The 22,214-nt window shown below is 40.4% G+C and overlaps 1 protein-coding gene across 3 annotated transcripts in view; it reads left to right on the top strand.

The window, feature by feature from the left end:
• Window positions 1-22,214, top strand: part of CNTNAP5 (contactin associated protein family member 5) — an 809,440-nt gene that overhangs the window by 174,175 nt on the left and 613,051 nt on the right. For all 3 annotated transcript variants that reach the window (XM_078451401.2, XM_078451402.2, XM_078451400.2), the window contains exon 2: window positions 8,733-8,837. In XM_078451401.2, the coding sequence (XP_078307527.1) occupies window positions 8,733-8,837 (105 nt within the window). The remainder of the gene's footprint in view (window positions 1-8,732; window positions 8,838-22,214) is intronic.

Below are 22,214 nucleotides of genomic sequence, written 5' to 3' on the forward strand. Positions count from 1 at the left end.
CCCGCGACCCCATCAGTGGTACCCTGGCCTTACATTCAGCTGGAGCCTCTTATTTGCTCACAAATCTCTCTTTGTTCTTTCATCTTCATTCTGCCACCTCTGGAAGCCAAATTTAAGGCTGACATACCTAGTAGGACTTGGCGAGAAAAACATGTTGAAAATTGGTTTAGAAATGGCGATTGGATATACATGGACACGAGCAGGAACCTGGGAAGACGGTTGCAAAAATTGTAACACGGTGTTCGTAAAACCCGAAATAGGATCAAGTAGAGGGCAAGCGAGAGAAAAATAAAAAAAATAAAAGTGAGTATAAATCTGAGAAATCTTTCTTTCAACTGGTTTAATCAACAAATATTATTGAACATAGACATAGTCCCAGATACTAAATGGTAGAATAAAATAATATTCTCGGTCAACAAGATGTTTCCTATGGCTTACATTGGACCTATATCATAGACCTTACACATGAGGGACTCAGGAAACACTTGTTCAGTTACATTAAGTCATTGATAAGTTATATTTAAAGTTAAAATAGAAAAATTAAACAGCCAGTTGTGAACTCAATATTCCTAACCTGAGAATCAAAATAATAATAATAATAATAATAATAATAACCATCAGTGGCGGTATGGGAGGGAAAGGAATAATATAAGAGGAAATCAACCTAAAAAAGCATATTTGCAGCATATTTTGAGTTTGAGCTAATTATGGGACATCCATATGGGTATGTTCTTGAAAATCCAAGAATGGCTAACCTCACACAAGACAGCCAAATGGAAGACTCCCCACTGCCAGTCTGAACGAAATTCCTGCTGTCATTTTAGGGACTGGAAGCCAATTTTCAGACTGACAATATGCAAAGAGTCACGCTGACCTTGGTTCAAAGCCCAGTATAGACATTGACCAGGGTGTGAAATGGACTAAAACCCGTGTAGCCTTCTCATCCATCCACCGCAAATGGTGGTCTCCCTCTGGCTGGGCTGCAGTGACTGCTGACAACCCAGACAGACAGCTGCACCAGAGGTGCTGGGAGAATTATGGTGGCCACCGCTGCCCTGCTGTTATACATACTGGGTTTGATTATGGTGGAGTCCTAGCAAGCCACTTATAAGTGAAGGACAGTACCTCCAAGTCAAATGTTACCTAAAATTTTAAGTAGAATTGTTTGTAAAGCTGAGAAAATATCCCAGAACCCTCTTGTGAATTCGTAGACAGGACTGGCTTCTCTTAGCCAGCTGCACCCCATCCGTCATCAATCACTATTGTAGGGCAGCAAGCGATGTGCCCAAGTCCACCGTGTTTGAGTGCTTTATAATTGCTTTAACTATCTTCAAAGCCTGGCAGACACTCTGATGTCTAGAATGTGCGCAGTGAAAGCTTGTTAAGTGGACAAATGAACGATAACCCCCGCCATTTACAGTTGAGGAATCTGAAATACAGAAAAGGAAAATGAGCACATGCTCACAGTGAAGGTAAAAGAGGGTCCAGGATTCCTGGATCCGAAGTCAAAGGTCTTTTGCCTGGAATTGTTCATAAACATAAGGAGCTGCTTTAAAAAACATACGGATTATCTTTCAATCCAAAGTAGATGCTTGGTTTCCTCAGCTCAGGCTCTGTGTCTTTGACTTTCATCTTTATCTTCCTACAGCAAAGAGCACAACCATGCATGTTCAGCACGTAATCAAAAGGCGGATCCTGCATTAAATTGGAGATGGATGTTTAGAAGAAGGTTTAACCTTCTTTTCATGACTCATTCTAGAGAGCCATTCTGTTTTTTGGTCTGCTCATTATGAAGTCGTTTATCTCCTAGGATTTCATGGTGGAAAATGGAGATGGGGTCAGATTCAAGAGTAATATTAGAGTAGTTATTTTTGTTGTTTACGAAGTGAAATTATAGGTAACGAGGGGAAAAATAAATGAAGTTAAAAGCATGAGTTGTCACTTCTAAGCACCGTTGTAGGCACTATACAAAATGCATGCTTTATGCCTTTTAAACAAAGTAGGCCATTAAGTGTGCAATGCTAAGAGGAATTTTATCTCACCTATAAATACAAGTGAATCTGTTAAGCTCCAAATCCCCACGTACAGACAATTTACGGTGGTAATCAAGACGATCCTCACAATTTAACTTCAGGCCATCTGTTACTCTATTGGTATTTTAATAATAATGAATAAAAATATACGTTGACAACAAAAAGTGTTACTTAAAGTAGAATCATCTTAAAGAGTCAATGATAATTTCTAAAAAGGTGTGTAAATATCATATTTACTCAGAATTCTCTTTTGTGCCTTTACCTTTTAATTAATGTGAGAGAAGACCTTTAGTATATAACTGTAAATATATATTGAGGAACAAATTACCCCCACTTCTTCAAATTGACAGTATCAACTAAAATGCTTGACTTGAGGATCCACACAAATATTCATAAGGACACAAGTCACTTTTCTTTTTCTCTTCTTACACTTTTTTTAATGTTTTAAAAAATTTTAAAGTTTATTTATTTATTTAAGAGAGAGTGAGGGGGGCAGAGAGAGAGAGTGAATCCTAAGCAGGCTCCATGCTGTCAGCACAGAGCCCAGTGCGGGGCTGGAACTCAAGAACTGTGAGATCATGACCTGAGTCAAAGTCAGGAGTCAGACCTTTAACTGACTGAGCCACCCAGGCACCCTTCTTCTTCTGTTTTTTTTAAATCCTTCCTTTAATGTTTTCTTATCTTTTTTTCTTTTTCTTTTCTTTCTTTCTTTCTTTCTTTTTTTTTTTTTTTTTTGAAAAAGAGAGAGAGAAATGAATTGGAGGTGAGGGAAGGGCAAAGAGAGAGGGAGAGAGAATCTTTTTTTTTTCTTTTTGTCCTGATTCTTTGTATTCTATGAAATTTTTTTCCAATATATGAAGTTTATTGTCAAATTGGTTTCCATACAACACCCAGTGCTCATCCCAAAAGGTGCCTGAGGGAGAGAGAATCTTAAGCAGGCTCCGTGTTCAGCGCAGAGGTCTATGTGGGGCTCCATCTCATGACCCTGAGATCATGACCTGAGCCAAAATCAAGAGTCCGATGCTTAACTGACTGAGCCACCCAGGCACTCCATGTTTTCTTTACTTTTTGATGTTGAAGGAAGAAATAAAAAGGCAAGGAAAATGGGGAAGAAATTAAAAATCTTTTGAAAGTTACAGGCTATTCTTTACTATTTTTCTGTTATCTAGGAGGTGGCAACTATGCCTTTCCTTTTGCACAAAGAAAGTTATTCATTAAAACAAAATGTTATGAAAAATAATATAACTAATGGTTATCAGGCTAAGGCAAAGGCGGCAGGAAACCCTGCCCTAGTGGTCGCCATCTGGGAGTGAGGAAACCTGAGTTTTGGTCCAGGCTAGTCAATTGATTAACTGAATAATCTTGAGCAGACTATAAACCTGAGGTTCTCATTGCTGAAGTGAAGGGCTTGAATTTCACAACTTCAGACGGGTCTTTGGGTTTTGCTACCCTCTTAGTCCATGAATGTATGTCTAAGGCATTTGCAAATAAGAATGAGGTTGTTCAACAGTTACACAATTCAAAGAGCTGCGTTGCTTTCCATCATACCCATAGGAGTGGATTTTTATCTGCCCGGGCATGGGGTAGGGTAAGAAGTGGCATTTCTATTATAAAGGAAAATATTAAAGATGGCAATGAAGTTATTTTTTGAGGAAAAAGGGAGAATTAATAAATCGCACAAGAGTATGGGTTTGCATTTTTAAATAGCCTTTTAATTTCATCTCCTTTCCACACCAAATCTTTTAAAGACAAGCCCTATCCACAGTCTTTTTAAGAGTATATTTTGAAAATATCCTACTACGCCAATGCATCCCTAAAGTGTGGAAACTGATTTTCTGGTAAAATCATGATGGTCCATCTCAGGTTGTGTGTCCCCTTGAAAGCCTGACTTTGGTCCCTCGGTATGTTTTCCCCAAACTTCAAATCTCTCTCTCCCCACCTGAGTTTCTTCACCATCTCCACTTTCCTCATGTAAATACAGACAAACATCCAGCTCGCTTTTGTAGGAACCGACTGCTCGATTTAGCGTTGTGGAGACATACTGTCAGAAGGCTGGGATGCGAGTGGTGTCTAAAATGTAATGACAACACGAGTTTGCTTATTTAGAGCCTGCAGAAATGGTGGAGCAAATGGTGCTTTGTTTCTTTCTTTCCCAGCCATGTGTGTGGTGTGATGTTGGCCCAGTCTCTGCAAGGCTGGCAATCCACAGAGGGGGCGGACTGCCCCATGCAATGTGTCCTCACTCTCCAGTGATTCCTCACCCCTTCACTTCCCCTCCATTTCATATTCTTTTTCTCATCTGGCCTTCCGTAAACCTCCAGGGCCAAAGAGCTACCAGTGACACCAATTCTTGAGCAGGTATTGTGACAGAGACAAGATCCCAGAAATAAAATTGTTGAAATGGTTGTTCTCAATGATAGCAAATATTACAAACCATTCATACAGTGCTTCCTGTTTTCCTTCTGTGCTTTCTCCTTTAAAGGTGACTTTTCCCCATTTTTTCTCATTCTGTTTAAAATGACTCTGTGGCTAGAAATGTCAGAGAAGACTCTCTTGATTTTGCAGACAACTGAGACCCTGCTTAGTGCATTTGAATATATTACTTGGAATCACCAAGGCAAGAGAAGGAACCAATGTAGAGTGAGGAGCTCCTAGCTCTAGCTTTTCTGATGCTTTCCACTGTCCCAGACTGTCCCAAATCATGAATTAAAACATATATAAATTGTTCTCACTTATGCTAGATATCTCTTCTGCTTTAAGAATAAGATTCATGTCTACAAATAATACACACTTTTGGACTTAGAATGGTTAGGTGGACAAATCTTAATTCCCAATGACCAGGGTTAATTTGATTAGAGGCCTGGTCTATTCTCAATTTAGGTGACATAGAGAAGACAGAGGGGACTACGTATTGGCTGGAAAAAGAGGTCTTTATTCCTTTCTGATCTGAAAATTTCCCATTATTACCGCTATTAGGGGTAGAACAAAAGTTCAGCCATGTTCTTTAAAGGCCACTATTGGGGCGCCTGGGTGGCTCAGTCGGTTAAGCGGCCGACTTCGGCTCAGATCATGATTTCGCGGTCCGTGAGGTTGAGCCCCGCGTCAGGCTCTGTGCTGACATCTCAGAGCCTGGAGCCTGTTTCGGATTCTGTGTCTCCCTTTTTCTCTGACCCTCCCCCGTTCATGCTCTGTCTCTCTCTGTCTCAAAAATAAATAAACGTTGAAAAAATTAAAAAATAAATAAATAAGGGCCACTATTTCAATGAGCAGGATCCATGACAAGAAGTTTCCTGAAGGCTCTCCTCTGAACCTATCCTTTGACAAAGATTGTTTTTGATGGGTTTACTAATTCCCAAAGTGGAAACACTGACCCCACACAGTGAGATACAAGGAAGGTACAGTTCCGAAGAGGAAATGGCTGGTGGAAATGGCAGCTGTTTTCACAAGGCCAGTGAACTTTGGAAGCAAACCTCTCCCTGAGGCGAGCACCTTGTGAAAAGGGAGACTGCAAAGGCCTGGGGGAGACACAGCAGATCACTTACCTGGGTGTTTGTATAGTCGGGTCCCCATTTTAGTGGGTTGAGTGTAACCTTGGGTAAAATTCTCCTAAACTTCCTCATAAGTTTTATTTTTTCTTTCTTTCTTTCTTTCTTTCTTTCTTTCTTTCTTTCTTCTTTCTCTTTCTTTCCTTCATTGCTCAATAGTCTCTGAGATACTTGAGGTCTAAGACTCAATTTTACTGCACTCAATCCCTAGTGCCTATCCAAGGTCAAACATGAAGTATATCTTTATAAATATTTATTGGACTGAATTAAATTGCAATGATTAGGTCACTTCTGTTTCTACTTAGGGGAAACATAGGGTTAGGGGCACAAAGCTCAAACATGTCATTGGTATATATTAAAAAAAAATCCTAAGAGGGGCACCTGGGTGGCTTAGTTGGTTGAGCATCCGACTTCAGCTCAGGTCACGATTTCACGGTTTGTGAGTTTGGCCCTGTGTTGGGCTCTGTGCTGATAGCTCAGAGCCTAGAGCCTGCTTCAGATTCTGTGTCTCCCTCTCTCTCTCTCTGCTCCTCCCCCTCTCATATTCTGTCTGTCTCTTTCTCTCTCAAAAAATAAACATTAAATTTTTTTTTTAAATCTTAAGAACCTAATAAAAATGGTAACACGACTTCATACATGTTATATGTTTAAAGAATATGTAAATGCTATAATAAACATTGTACTTTATCTTTAGAAAATCTTCAATTTGCTTGTGGAAGTGGGTGTCAGAAGGGTTGTGAGCTATTAGAGATTAGTGGGAGGAGTGTTGCCTGAAATTGGAAGATGGTCGTAACTACAGATGCAGACAGGTGTGGCTCATAGCATAGCTGTGAAGTCCGATATTGTATGGTCTTTGACGTGGGTGTGTGTCCAGGCGTGGTGTATTTCTGTGGGGTTCAGTTCCACTGGTTCCAGTTTTCTGTATTCACCTAGTGTTTCCTGATGATGAAATAGGCATGAGCAAATGTGAGATTTGCATTATATTCAAATTGTCTCCTACTATATAAATAGTGTAACCGATCTGCATTTCCATACAAATGTATTGGAAGTGTATATGCATCTCCCCTCACCTGCATTTTATGCCTGGAATAAAGTAGCCGTGAGCTCTGCTTTCTATTAGCAGAATGACCATAACTGCAGAGGTGTCCTTGCTGTGATTTTTATGTCATTCCTCTTTAGTGAGGATTTGTCTGTCTTTTGTGTTTGTCAAATACCTCAAAATATTTTTCAAACATTTGTGTTGGGGTAAAAAAAAAACCCTCAAAATACACTTAGCCAGTGGATTTTTTAACACATTTAACAAACAAAAATTTAATCCTTATGTCTCTCATTAATGTTCCTGTGGTGAGATGAAATAGTCCTCTCTATGAATTTTCTGGATAAAGAAGCAGCCCCATATCCAATGCACATTTAAAAATTAAAAAAAAAAATCAGACCAAGTTTTCTTGAAAGCCCTTAATACATCAAGTTTACCTTTAATCTGAATGACATAAAATCATGGTTGAATAAGGTATGTCTACATTTCATGATGTCATTTTGCAATGTCCTGCAAAATCAACTGTGCACAAAGTGAAAAATTGGAAAATCATTTGGTCCTGTTGTGTGAACTAGTTCCTCCCTTGCTTCCTTCCTTCTTTCCTTCCTTCCTTCTTTCCTCCCTCCCTACTTCCCTCCCTCCCTTCCTTCACCATCCATTTCTTTCAACAAACCTTTACTGAAGGCCTATTATGTATCAGGTTATTTGCAAAGTCCCACAAAGAGTGTACCATTTGGTGTAAGGTGCAAACAAATAAATGAATTATTACAGAACATTTACATGACCAGTTTGCTATGTGAAGAGCAGAATTGTCTGCAGGAGATCGCATGGTTCATTTGGAGGAACATGTCTGTGTTGTCAAGACCACATCTCTGCCCATGACCCCACCCTGTTCTACATTTGAACAGCATCAAAGAAGCCTTAGAAGGCATACCTGTCTGTGCTGTTTCGAAGGGACACATGCACCCTCATGTTTATGGCAGCACTATCAACAATAGCCAAAGTATGGAAAGAGGCCAAATGTCCCTCGGTGGATGAATGGATAAAGAAGATGTGGTACACACACACACACACACACACACACACACACACACACGATGGAGTATTACTCAGCAATCAAAAAGAATGAAATCTTGCCATTTGCAGCTACGTGGATGGAACTGGAGGGTATTATGCTGAGTGAAATTAGTCAGAAAAAGACAAATATCATATATCTTTATTCATACGAGGACTTTAAGAGACAAAACAGATGAACATAAGGGAAGGGAAACAAAAATAATATAAAAACAGGGAGGAGGACAAACTCATAAATACGGAGAACAAACTGAGGGTTATTGGAGGGGTTGTGGGAAGAGGGATGGGCTAAATGGGGAAAGGGCACTAAGGAATCTACTCCTGAAATCATTGTTGCACTTATATACTAACTAATTTGGATGTAAATTTTTAAAAATGAAAAATAAAATTTAAAAAAAAAGGAAAAAAAAAAGCAAGCATACCTGTCACATTTGGGAAGGCTGGAAAAGCTGTTATTGAAGTGAATAGCAGATTCAAGATTGTACACGATTGGGGACTATTCTCGCTTACTTTACACAATGAATTATTACAATTAGCCATTCATTTTCCAAAGATTTTCACACAACTGGGAGTGAGACATTTTAAATCATTCTGTCTAGATACAACTATGGCAGGATCCCTTAGGGATTGAAGATGGGAAAATAGGTAAACAATTGTATCCCCCCTTCAACAGTCTTCCTCCTTCTAGAATAAGCTCAATAGCCATAACTTAAGGCTTTTCTCAAGTGAATGATTAAAGGAATGGTTGATTGTTAGACTCCTGAGTGAGACAAATCAGTGAGATTTCTGGCCACACCAGTTTCTAGTGTTGCGACCTTGGACAAACTATTTAACATCTCTGAATATCAGTGTCTCCAAGTGTAAAGGAATTTATACCAGTCTTTCAGGATTGTGAGGAATGAATGAAATAGCCCATGGAAACAATTGGTACTGGCCTTGTTCAGAGCATTGGTTAATTAATAATGGGGTTAATGCCATGATTCTTCCCTTTATGGGCTCTCTCTTGCTGATACAATTTGCTTTCTTTCTTTCCTATCATTATAGACAATTGTGATGACCCATTAGCATCCCTGCTCTCTCCAATGGCTTTTTCCAGTTCTTCAGACCTCGCTGGTACTCACAGCCCAGCTCAACTCAACCGAAGAGTTGGTGAGTAAGATGACTAAAACTCAAAAGGCAAATGCTAAATAAGCGTGCTGTGGGGAAATGGAATAAAAGGACATTCCTATTCACTGGGATCATGTCCAAGAGCAGTGTTGAGAAGAAGAAAGGGAAAGGGGGTTACAATGGAATTAAGCCATGTTTCCTAGTGCATAATGGATACTCAAAGTATGCTTGTTCTTGCCTCCCCAACTCACACTATTTTTCTCTGATTATCATGGGAGGCCTTTGTAAAAATAAGTTTTAAAAAAAAACACTTTATTTTTATATTTCGTGTCTCTAACATGAATAGCTACCAAAATACATTATAATTGTAGCATGTATATAATAAATGTGTGAAATCTACTAAGATTTTTCCTTCAAGAACTTAAATTTTAACAACAAAAAAATGTTGCTAATTTTAAAAATATATAGTACTATGAAGTAAAAGTAAGAAAATACAATACAGAAAAGTAAGTAAGTAATAAAGTAAGTAAGAAAATGCAAGGCAAACCTACCAACTAATACTTGTGGTTAAATGTTGGGTGTGTATCTTTACAATGTGTGATGGAAGTACGAGCAGACACCCTTAACTGATCTCTTATGTGACGTGTCTTTAACAAATTATAATGTTGGATATCTAGATAGATCTGTTTTTAGTCAGAGTTGGATGTTGACTTTTATGATGTGTATTTGAATTTGTTAATTTTTAAAAATTATTTAACATCTGGTTATCTTTGTATATTTATATATCTAGTGAATATTATAAACGTCTTCAAGTTGAGAAAAATAATTTATATGCAACTTCAAGAGGTACAGTGATCTGTTACAGCTCATATTAATTATTCTTGACTGTATCTTCTCATCGATAATATGAGGCCCATCATATTAGTAAGCTTTCCAGTGTTGGCCCATCTATACATTCTGGAATAGATTTTAATTGCTCATCGTGTTATGGATATCATTTTTAGGTGTATTTATTTATATATGAGAGAGGGAGACAGAGAGAGATAGTGTGGGAGGGGCAGAGAGAGAGGGAGAGAGAGAATCCCAAGCAGGCTCCTCACTGTGAGCACGGAGCCTGATATAGGGCTCGAACTCACAAACCATGAGATCATGATCTGAGGCGAAACCAATAGTCAGGTGCTTAAACAACTGAGCCACCCAGGAGCCCCAAGGGTATCATTTTTATAAGTGGAGAATGATTTAACTGGTTGACATTTTAATTTATAGTTTTTAATCTTCATTAATGGTGAGAGTGCTGTGTAATTTTTGTTTGTGTATTTGATGTTTGTTTCATACTACGTTTCACAAGTATTCTGTTATAATGGGATCTGTAATTTAAGTTAGCAATTTCTATGGCTTTGTTAAGAAAAGATTTTAAGAATGCTATTCTAAAGAGAAATAGAATGACCAATCAAAAACCCAGCAGGAAAATATTAATAATTGTGTATTAACACTGCCTTTTTGCTGAACACTCTGTGCCAAGAATTTTGTAAAGCATTTCACCTATCAAGGAATTTCGTCTTCGGAAAGCTACCGTAAGATGCGTGTTATTAACATTTTAACTTCAGATGGGGTTCCTGGGTCTCAGAAAAGTTGTATAACTTGCTTAAAATCACAAAATTTGGAAGGAGAAATGCTTTGATCAAATCTAAGACATCTGAACCCAAAGTTTTGCTCCTCACCACCATGTGAGCAAACCGATTCACTAAGACAGGTTAAAGAGGGCTATGTTAGAAAGAGACTTGGAAACTAATTGGCCAGGGTTCAAGTGCTGCCCACAGCATTTACTTGTAAGCCCTGTGAGTGTCTGCAAATTGCCTATCTGCTCTTGACTTCAGTTCTTTATCTGTAAAGTGGACCAGTAATGCCTGCTTTGACACATGATGCTCAGACTGCGTCAAGCCTTGCATATTAAAAAGATCCTTCTCGATGCAGGGTAGAGAGTCTGACCCGAGCAGGGAGGTCCACTTGGTAATTTCAGGAAGAAGCCAGAGTTGGAAGATTTTAATTTGTACACCAACAGGGCATCTGGAGCCAGAGTTCTCCCCAGTTTAACCCAACTGTGAAGTGGCAGAAAGTCATTACTGCCTAGTAGCACCTCTGCAGTTTCCTGGGAATCTGTGAGTCTGGTCACAGGCCGGCTCATCCCCTGGTGGACGATATTGACAGACCAGATGTCTCTGCTCCGATTTATTGTAATTATTCTGCTCACCGGGAAATCTGGGTGCCGGAGTCCAAGGATAGCACCGGCGTGTTCAGAGAGGACATTGACCTCTCTTTCTTCTTCCAGCTAGAGTCTAAATCAGGAAGGTCATGCAGGGGCGACAGTCTCAGAATGTTGAAATGCACTGGCCTTGTCCTCCAACAAACTCCCAGGCCTGGCAGCCTCCGGTTCACTCACTAGGTCCAACCACTGCCCTCAGGGGGAAGTCAACACAGCCTCAAGGAGAGAGTGGATCACTGGTTCCCATCCAAGAGCTGTGCATTTGAATCACCTAGATAGCTTTGGAAGTAGCAATGCATGAGCTCGTAGTCCAAATACCCTGAATTAATTGTCTGGAGTGGGTGGATATCCACCCAAGTCCAAGGGTGGATATTGATAAAATAAGTAAATACAAGCTTTCCAGGTGATTCTAAAATGCAAGACTTGCAACTACTAGGTTCAGTGAATTCATAAATCAAAAATCACTCTATTAATATTTATTGAGCACCTAATATGTGCTAGGCACTCTGTTAGAACCCTGGCACATAGTTGGTAAAAATAGTCACAAATCCTATTCATAAAGAGTTTACATGGTTAATTTAAATTAGCATATCATTAATAGCTAATATTTGTTAGTGATAATATTGATATTATTACTTTTATATATGTAATATAAATAATATGTATGTGTAAATATACATATATATAGTTGGATAGGTAGAAAGTCAAATATATACGTATGGTTATGTATATACACACAAAGTCACATATAGAGAAAAGGTGATAAATACAGGGTTGGATATATATAAATATATATATCCATATATTAGGGTATATATACATATATAGTATATGTATATATAGTATATATATGCACGCATACATAATACTTATACAGAATATATAAATGTAGTGTATATTATAATAAAACATATTATATTCATATTAAGCACAGATTTTTTCATATGAGTTTTCTAAATATAAAATTTTTAAAGTTGAGAAAACTGTAATTTTTTATTTTGATTGGAAATATTAGTATAAAGCAGTGATTTATTTTTCACCTGCTACAAATAGACTTATATGCTGTCTGTCCACCGAAACAGCCTAGAAGTAATTATATATCTCTGTCTAATGAACACCTCTTTCTATATTTCTTCCTTTAAAACTTCCCTTTTATTTTAAAAGAGGGAAGATATTCAATATACCCCAAAGTGCAAACTGTTACGCACGGTGTGAAACAGTTATACAGATATACAGATATACATGGAGATTGCAAAGAACATCTTGGTTTTCATTTGAATTCTCCATGTAGTGTTTTAAACAGCAAGTTCCCTGGCAGATGGAAATCATTGCTACTCAGCACTGTCATGATCAGGTTTGGCTCCTCCCTAAGTGGTAGGGTTGGGTGTCTACCATCATACAACTAAATCTCATATCAGCAATATACATACTACTTACCAAGAGCCATCACTCTTCTAGGCCTTTAAGGTGCATCGCTACTACCCTCTACACAGGTGTTATTATCTTGGTTTCATAGATTAAAAAAATGCCATGGCACACAGTGGGGAAAAAAAAGAATATTAGAATAAATATGTTTAGGTAGACACAAAACTAGCTACTATCTTACAATACAATAAAATTGGGGGGTTGTATCTTCTCTACTGGAAAAATACTTATAAGTTAACATATAACTTCTCAGTATCTAAGATCTAATAATCAATCAATGAATAACAAAACCAAATAACAGGCATATTCTAGAGAATTAAAGAATCATTGAGTGGTCCTGTTGAAAACTGCCCAGGATGATATTGAAAAGACATAGCATACTCTTTTTTGATTTCCAAGTTCTGGATGATGTTTTTTCTTAACATACTCCATTTCTTCATTCCTGCCTTCATTCGTTCATTCACCTATCACAGTATTTCATGAATTCCTTCTACTCTACTGCATTCAGCCTTCTATCCATTTACCAGGAAACATCCTGGCATGTCATCCAAGATGAAATACAAGCTGTAAAATTCTTGACCTCCATGAGACTATGTCTCCCTCGTATTGAGTGCGCTCAACCATGTTCTTGTAGCTGTTCACTCTTGAGCTATTTCACAGAGGTGAACTTGGCTGCAAGTCCCGGGCACGATTTAAAACTGCTGCCTCCACTGGGATCACACACCTCTGGCGTACATTGAACATAGGTAATGAAGGACCACTTTACCTCTCATCTGGGCTCAGAACTCAAGCGCATACAGTTTTCTGACCTATACACAGGAAGAAAGGATGCCCCACTGGTAACTTTGTCACGTTGGAAGCAGGGATCAACTCAAAAGTTGAAAAGAAGACTATAGAAAAGGCGTGCCGATGAGTGTCCTCACGCCCTAAGTAAAGCAAGTGTCGTGAGTTCTGACTAGTGACTAGTGACAAACTAATATTTCTGAGAAAAAAAAAAAAAACGCAGTCTTGGAAACAGCCTTTGCCCTTAGGTACTGCTGTGGGAGCCACATTCTGGGCACCCTGCAAAACTAACAGGGAGATTGGTTGGCTAATGCCCACCATAATAGCATTCATATTGTTATCTTATCTAGGGATGGGATTTGCCAAATCGAATTTGTGTTCTCTCCCTCCACAACATCCCTCAGCCCTTTTGTCATCCACCCATAAGGAAATAAAAATTAAAAAAGAAGAGAGAGAGAACAAATTACTTTTAAAAAAACACGACAAAATATATCAAACTGGGGGTCAGATCACCATTAACTTAGGTTACCAAGTCAATCTATATAATTGTGGCTTAGGAGGGATCTGACTTTGTCAAATGGGATTTGTTTTGTGGCAAGCTTTTGATCTGGGCTTTAAAGTCAGCTGGGCTTTGAGAAGCACTAACTGTCAGCAGGAAGCCCAGAGCTGGTGGCACGGTGTGAAGCCGCTGAACTGTGGGTTAGATGTGCTCCAAAGTGAGGGGAAGGTTTTAAGTTACTTTCTATGATTAAAAGGCAAATAACAACAGACATCTCTGGCCCCGGGAGAGGAAAGGTTTGTATTTTTCTTTCCCCGTCCCATTCCTTTCCCCGTCCGCAGTTCTGCAAACCATTACCTTTGCCATTTGTTCCTTGAAATTTTAATCTCTCTTCCTCACTTGATATATTTTTGAGATGCTTGCCTGTGTAAGTTGAGATTGTGTGTTTCTAGCATGACAATTTTGTTGCCATGGAGAATCTGATTTTTTTAATGTCAGGGCCTTTCCCAGCTTCCTGGGCTCACGGACCAATGAAGAGGCTCACAACCCTTGCCCCCATTTCGCCCAGAATCCTTGCACACTTTTTATTTTCCCCTTGGGCAACACTGGTTGCAAACAGCTGAGGACCCACAAAGGCCTCTGTAAGTTGGTTTTCAATCTGTTCTCACTGGTCCTTCCATGCAGAGAAGTGGATTCGGGACAATTCAGGAATCAGGGTTCTCACAATGAGCATCTTGGCTGTCTGGGGACTTGTTCCAGATAGCTAGGTGACAATCTGAAGATCCCGTTTCACAGGCAGCACTGCAGTGCCTGCCTGCAAATGACAGCACCAGTCTCCCATATGGATTGATGGAGCCAGACATGATATGCGTATCATCTCATCTGTTTGAAAAGACAATGGGACGTACAGAAGTCTCAGTGTTTCCTCCTCTCCACTTGAAGGGTCCTTTCCTTATTTTCAGTACTTTTCCTTTCTTATGTCCTGTCCTAGCTGCCCCCCTCCCCGCCCCCCGCCCCCAGCATGGCCAGCATCAAGTCCTGTGCTTCCTTTGTGAGTTTATGCTCTCCTCACTTCTCCAAGTGTGGGCTCTATGTGACAGTGCGGGCAGCACCTGGGAGCCTGTTAGAAATGCAGGATCTCAGTCTCTGTCCCCAAAACTTCTGATTAGAACCTGTGCTTTAGCAACAGTTGCATTCAGGCAGTCCAATTGTTGGGGATTCCCTATTCTAGAATATCCCTAGACTTCTGCTCCTTCAATTCTTAACCTCTGTGCCTTTTTCAATTCAGCATCTCAGAGGTGGCTGGAGAGGGGATGGGAGGAAATAAATCAAAGTTATCTAAGTTTTTATGAATATGAAACCATGCTCAAAACTAAGAAGTAGAAACTTAACCTCTATTTTTTGTCATTGTATCAGTATTCCAAAATAGTTGGTATCATTCACGTTTGTTAAGGATGAGGAAGTGGACTCAGAGAGGTCAAGTCACTGACCTAAGGATACACAGCTAATTGTTGGTAGGACCTGGACTTGAATCTAATTCTGTCTACCCAAGGTTAACTAGTATCTTTATTCATATTGATCTGAGATATTAATCTGAGTAAAGGTGGTGCTGGTGTAATAGTCACCCCTTTAGGTCACTTTGGCGTTTCAGGTGGTGTTGCCAGTGTTTTAACCACAAAAACTGGACTTTCAGGCGTCAAGAGAGAAAGAGAGACACGGACACCTGTGCCTCGTCGATGCCCCTGAAATCATACTGTGGCCTAATAGGCCAGTGGGCAAAACTAACCTTGACCTACATATTTAAACAATGCCCTAGGCCTCTTCTCTGACTAGGATAGCAATAGATCATTGAGAGGTACAGAATAGAAATCTGCTGCTGTTTAATAGGAGCCTTGGGACCCTATCGCAAATGCAGACAAATCCAATGTGATGACCCTCTCTTTATTCAGCCAGGGTAACTGAAAAACACAATGATGTTAAGAGGGGAAGGGGGGATCATATGAACACTTTTTCTCACCAATAATATAATACTTCTGAGATTATAAACATCAGCATTCGGCACAACAAAAGTGATAGATAAACCCATGCAATTGACACTTTACTCCTTCCTCTGATGGCTGGTCACTTCCTCTGAAATGCCAAGCTGAGATTATTTCTAAGCAGCACTCTGTAAAATGCTAGCTCAAGTAATCACTTATTTGATGCCACTCATACTTCACAAAGAGATAAGATCATCAGTTTGTCAGTTCGCTGCATTTAATTCGAAGCATTTTCACTTAAAAATACAGTAATGCACTTACGGGCATGGCAATTAATAACAGATATTTGTCTAGTGGTTGACAGTTTACCACTGCATTTGCAATGAAGGTCACACCCAGGAGGAAATAATGTAGTTGAATAGCATATTGTATGCTGGATACTTTTGCTTTGTCTAACCTGGAGTAGTTGGGTAGGAGCTACTCAATTCGTTTGTTTAAAATCCATCTAGCAATCTTTCACTTAAGACATTGTGGAAATGCCATTAAAAAAATGAGCCAAGGATTATTGAATCTACCATATGGAGTGAAAATGATAACATATATCCAACTCCAAGAAACCAGAAAATAGGAGTTAATATAAAAAAAGTAGTTCATCCTTCTCCAGGATTCCCAGTGGGTGCCTCTTATCCTGTGGTGGCCCCTCCCCTGGGGACCCCTTTTGAATGTCTCACACTACCCTTCTCTTACTCAGACTTGTCTATGCAATCACTTACATGCGTCCGGACTAAATTAAAAAAAAAAAATAATGTTTATTTATTACTAAGAAACAGAGAGAGACAGAGCATGAGCATGGGAGGGGCAGAGAGAAGGGGAGACACATAATCTGAAGCAGGTTCCAGGCTCTGAGCTGTCAGCACAGAACCGGACCCGGGGCTAGAACTCAAAAATCAGGAGATCCTGAGATCTGAGGCCGAAGTCGGATGCTTAACCAACTGAGCCACCTAGGCGCCCCCGGACTTAATTTTTTAAATCAATGTACACATTTGCTAAAACCCCAGATTTTATAAGAGAATCCATGTCATTTGTTTTGCTAAGGACTTGCTTCTCATTAATCCCTTCCACAAAAATATCCAGAGCAATTGATACTGTCTCTGGGATATCTTTGTTAGGGTAATTTTGTGTGTGAGTACAACAGAAAGCTAACTAGTTTGAAAAAAAAAAAAAAAAAAACTCAGTAGCATGAAAAATTATTAAATGGTGGAAACTCGGCACATGGAGATTGAGAGGTGTCCATACTGTTACTTCTTTTTTTCAATTTTATTTATTTATTTTGAGAGAGAGAGGGAGAGAGAGAGAGAGAGAGAGAGAGAGAGAGAGAACAAGTGGGAAAGGGGCAGAGAGAGAGGGAGAGAGAGAGAATCCTAAGTGGGCTCTGTACTTCCCCCTGAGCCTGAGGTAGGGCTCAATCCCTGTGAGATCATGACCTGAGCTGAAGTCAAGAGTTGGACCCTTAACTGACTGAGTCACCCAGGCACCCCCATACTTCTTTTTCTTGAACAGCATGATAGTTACAAGGGTGTTCAATCTGTAATAGTTTATTAAGCTAAATATTTGGTTTGTGAGGCTTTCCTGTATCTGTGTTTTATTCTATATTTTTTCAAAAAAAAACCCACCAGGAATAGAAATAGAATTTATTACCCTACATCAAAGGAAGCCCTCAGTGAAGACAGGCTTCAGAGCTAGTGGATTAGTTCATCAATGCCATCCTCGGCGTCTACATCCTTCTCCAGCTAATATGCCTGCCCCACATCTCAGCCAGACTTAACAGCATTCTGAGAAACAGAAATCACGGGCACCTATGGCTTGCTTTTAAGCCATCCAATTTGATTCCTCAGAACAGCGTCAGGATGAATGTCACCTCAGAACTTGTTTTAAAAAAAAATGTAGCCTGTCTAGACTTATCCTAATCCCAGATCTTCTGGACCAGAAAGTCTGGCAGAGGGACCTAAGAACCCCTGTTTTTCCAGGCTCCTCAATTGATATGGATGTGCTGAAGTTTGAGAACAATGGCGTAGAGCTAGGAGACTCTTCCTGGCCCCACGACTGCCCAGCTACTCTGCTTTCACATCACCAGCAGTTTTTCTCTGTCCAATTAGCCATAATGAGGTCATGTGTCCACTCCTGGACTCAATCATAGTCAAAGTGGTAGAATTACTTTGACTGGCTTTAGACTAATAATCTGATCTAGAGTAAGAGAATAATTGACTCTATTTGTTCCCTCTCCTCCCTCTCTCTCTCTCTCTCTCTCTTTCTCTGTCTCTCTCTCTCTCTCAAGCCGTATCTCCTACCATTTTGGTGGGTTATACTGCACATCTTCCAGTCAAAAGAGTAACTTCCTAATCAAGGGAGGAACTGATGCCAGAGTTATTTTTTTGAGCCCCAAATGAAGCTTTTGAAATAACAATGAAACACACTTGTATTTAACCATTTTGTGGCCATAGTGGTTAAACCTATGAAGAGACAAATATTATCTTGATCCTTGATTCTTGGTAAAGTGGACACTTAACTATATTATTTTTGTAGGAGGAGAGAAATTACTTGCCCAAATTCATGGAGTCAAAAGTGATGCTTTCAGCTCAAACACTGGCTTTCAAGACTAGGCACTGTCTTTCAAACAAAACTGTCCTAGGAAGCCAAAGTAAATGTAGAATGTGAGCTGTGCTAAAAAGTATGCTGCTCACGAGAGAAAAGTTTTAAGTGGCAATGCCAGCAAGATGAGATCTGCAGGTTTAAATGAGTTTTGATTCCTCTTCTCCATTTTCCCTTAAAAACTCTTGGGAGAGTCATTTTTTCTCTATCTGCCTAAAAACAGGGAGCGTGTCTTATCTTGCTGCTCAATCTTTTATACTGCTTTACTCATGGATGGAACTCAATAATTATATATCCATTAAATGAGGAATAAATAATCCACTCACAGCTGCCCAGGCCAGAGCAGCCGATGAGTGGAGTTAAACTGTATTGATTTGACAAATTAAGTAGAACTCAGCCTCTACCATTTTATAAGAGAAATTCTAGAACAATGCTATCCAATAGAAATTTCTGCAAGGATGGACTATCCCTTAGCTGTGCCGTCTAACATGGTAGCCCCTAGCCACACATAGCTTTTGAAATGTGGCTATTTAAGAATTGAAACTTTAAGTTAAGCTAATTTACATGTAAACAGCTACATCTGGCTATTGGGTATCACATTGAACTGTATGACTCTAGGGTCTTTTCAAGTTTTATATACAAGAACTTCTCACGTGGATGTTTTTCATGTGTATATGAATCAACTGTTGGCCTGCAAGGGGCATCAATGTGAGATATCCTCCTTGGGACCGAACTCCAAATTTTCCAAGCCCCAAATGCCTTCCTGCTGCTTTCCCTCACTTCTTGTGTAACTTCTGAGCTGTGAAACGTGCAGCCAGATATACTTTTCCGATCCATGAGGACCTTAATGGCTTCACTGTCTCACAAGGGAAGTATTCACTGTAGGACGTCACAGCTGAACTGTGAGAGTAATGAGCTTTAGAACCCTTCAGAGTAATAATACAGCTCTCTCCTAGAAACACAGGCAAACAGGTATGTGACCAAGCACACTCACTGTAGCAAAGGCTGTTGAAACCCACATCTCCTGGACTTTACCACTTTCAGAACAAGGACAACATCTTAGATGAGATGAGATGGGACTTCTTGTTCAAATGATTTCTGGGGGAGTGATTTCTGGAGACAGGCTGTGAGGGAAGACAGAGGGGAAAGCTAGTAGGAAATGTGGTCTCAACTGAGGTCTAGCTTCCTTCCAATGCCAAGAGGAAGTTCTGGGCCACCATAAATATCAGCCATGTCTTGAGACAATGGGATCGGCTTTTGGAACTTTGTATCCATACATCACTGGCTGAGATGAGAACCAGGAAGTGGTAGTTTCCCAGGCAAGAACACTTCTGTTTGGACAAGAGCAAATCTCTGGAGAAGGGGGCAGACAGTTCTAGTTGTCAGCCTGCACCCATAGCTGGGCGATGAATCCATCTACTAAGGAAGACCAGAGAGGAACCCTGAAGACATCCCCAGCATCACCACTTCCAACCCCAACATCTACACATTCTCTACTCTGCCCGAAGGGCTATCTCTCTGTGCTTTAAACACCACCCTGCCCACCCGCAGTTTCAATCAACACCTGACTGAGTTCGTGTATAAAAAACCTGTATATGGTAATGATCTGACAATAGAACCCTAAAGTGCATCCTGCGCTGGTGAGATTAAGCTCCTCCACAGGAATGGCTGGCTTGCAGATGTGCCAGGGTCAGCTTTCCTCCCTTCCCTGTCTCATCTGCATCCCTCTCACCCAACTTCCTGGGGTCAGTTCCCAAATGAGCTACTTACACTCAAATCCATTCTTCATAATTGACTTCTGGTAAACCCAAACCAAGTCACACACACAGAGTCACCGCTCCCGGCATGACTCTCGAGGCAGCCTCTATCATGAATGGGTCCGAATGGAACCCAGACTCTTCCTTGCCTTTCATGAGTGTCGTCTTATGATCACTTTTGGTCTTCTCTGCAAATTGGCCTCAACAGGCCCACTCCACATTTTCCTACAAGTGTATCTGTTTTGAAACCTACAGGGTATTTGGTCAGGTTCCCACTTGCTTTTTCCCAAGAGGCTCCTTAGTCCCTAAATAAACGTCCCTGAATAGAAGTGTAGGAGGACCAACCTGTGACACCCAGGTCCTACTCCACGTGCCCAGTAGCAGAAGGATGATGCCCAGTCTTCCCTCCAACACTCCCCGACCCCAAGCCTCAGAACTTACTTCCCAGGGACGCCTGGGTGACTCAGTCGGTTAAGCGACCGACTCTTGGTTTCTGCTCAGGTCATGATCTCACCGTTCATGGGCTCGAGCTCCACATTCTATCCCATGGTCTGATCTCTCTCTCTCCTTCTCTCTCTGCCCCTTCCCGGCTTACTCTCCATCTCTCAAAATAAATAAATAAACATTAACAAGAAGAAGAAGAAGTCCCTGCCTAGCCACAGATCCCATTCCAAACGAATGATAATGACGCTGTGCTTGCAGATGCAGGAGGCCCCCCCCCTGAGGGCTGTGGAGAAGTTTGCCAATGTTGTCATCACTCTTACCCATACTGAGTAATGTTAAATATTTATGAGACCATCTCTCTGCCTTATTCATTACCATCGCTGGGCAGTTTTGTCCCTGAAAACTCTTGAACCTTTGCTTACACAGGCACCAAATATTTAATAATGATGCAGCTAGTAATTCAAGCTAGCTTCCTACTCATTTGTGATGATGTGCTTGTAGTTTTTTAGGGCCTTGAGTAAATCTGGAGGAAAACACCCGCATAAGAAACCTACTCCCTCTAGGGTTTATTTTGGGGATTTTGTTTTAAATGGCCATGTGCTTCAAATAGTTTAGGTGTGAAATGCCGTGTATGTGATTATTCTACCTCTTGTTGGTCTTGTACTAAAGGGACTCACTCTCCTTTTGAAAGATAGTTGTAAACTTTTGCTGAGCAGAGACCCATTTATAATCCGTTTTGTGCCCATTCCTAGTGTGTGACCTCAATCAACTCTCATTTCCTTTGCTGAGTTAAAAGTGGCAATAAGGGTAGAAACTGAGGAATTTCTGCCTTCTACCAGTTATTCTGTCTCATGCTCCAAGCTTCTCCTAGTGTGTAAAGTGGGGAATAAGTATCATGGTGTAAAGGGCTGGGAAGGGAGCTGGCTGGATGTCAGAAGACATGCCTCTTTGGTCTTACTTTATTTTGTTTATTTTTTTTAAATTTTTTTAATGTTTATTTATTTTTGAGACAGAGAGAGACAGAGCATGAACAGGGGAGGGTCAGAGAGAGGGAGACACAGAATCCGAAACAGGCTCCAGGCTCCGAGCTGTCAGCCCAGAGCCTGACGCGGGGCTCGAACCCACGGACCGAGAGATCATGACCTGAGCCGAAGTCGGCCGCTCAACCAACTGAGCCACCCAGGCGCCCCTCTTTGGTCTTACTTTAAACCTGTTTAGAATTCTCCATGAAGAAGAGGCATTGGTGAGACTTCAGAACGTTGGGTCTCTCCCCACGATAAGCTGGTTGACTCTTTGAGGCTGCTTTATTCTCTTATAAATGGAAATTTAAAAATATATTGCTGATCGCTATGAGAATCAGGTGAGATGTTGAAAACGTGCAAAGAATTATGTTTCTAATGATAATTGCTGTTTTGGAGAAGGAATAGGAACAGGAGGAGGGTTCTCTGACCATCCTGTGGAGAGGCGGTGTTGCTGAATAGTTAAGAGATTGGGCTCTGGGTCCTGGTTTTGTGAGTTGGAATCCCCTGTTCTGCCACTTACTAGTCGTGTAGTCATGTGATCTTGGAAAAGCTGTCCAACCTTTCTGGCCTCAGTGTCACCACCTGTAAAATGGACACA

The sequence above is a fragment of the Panthera onca genome, chromosome C1 (genome assembly GCF_046562875.1).
Source record: "Panthera onca isolate mPanOnc1 chromosome C1, mPanOnc1 haplotype 2, whole genome shotgun sequence".
NCBI lineage: Eukaryota > Metazoa > Chordata > Mammalia > Carnivora > Felidae > Panthera > Panthera onca.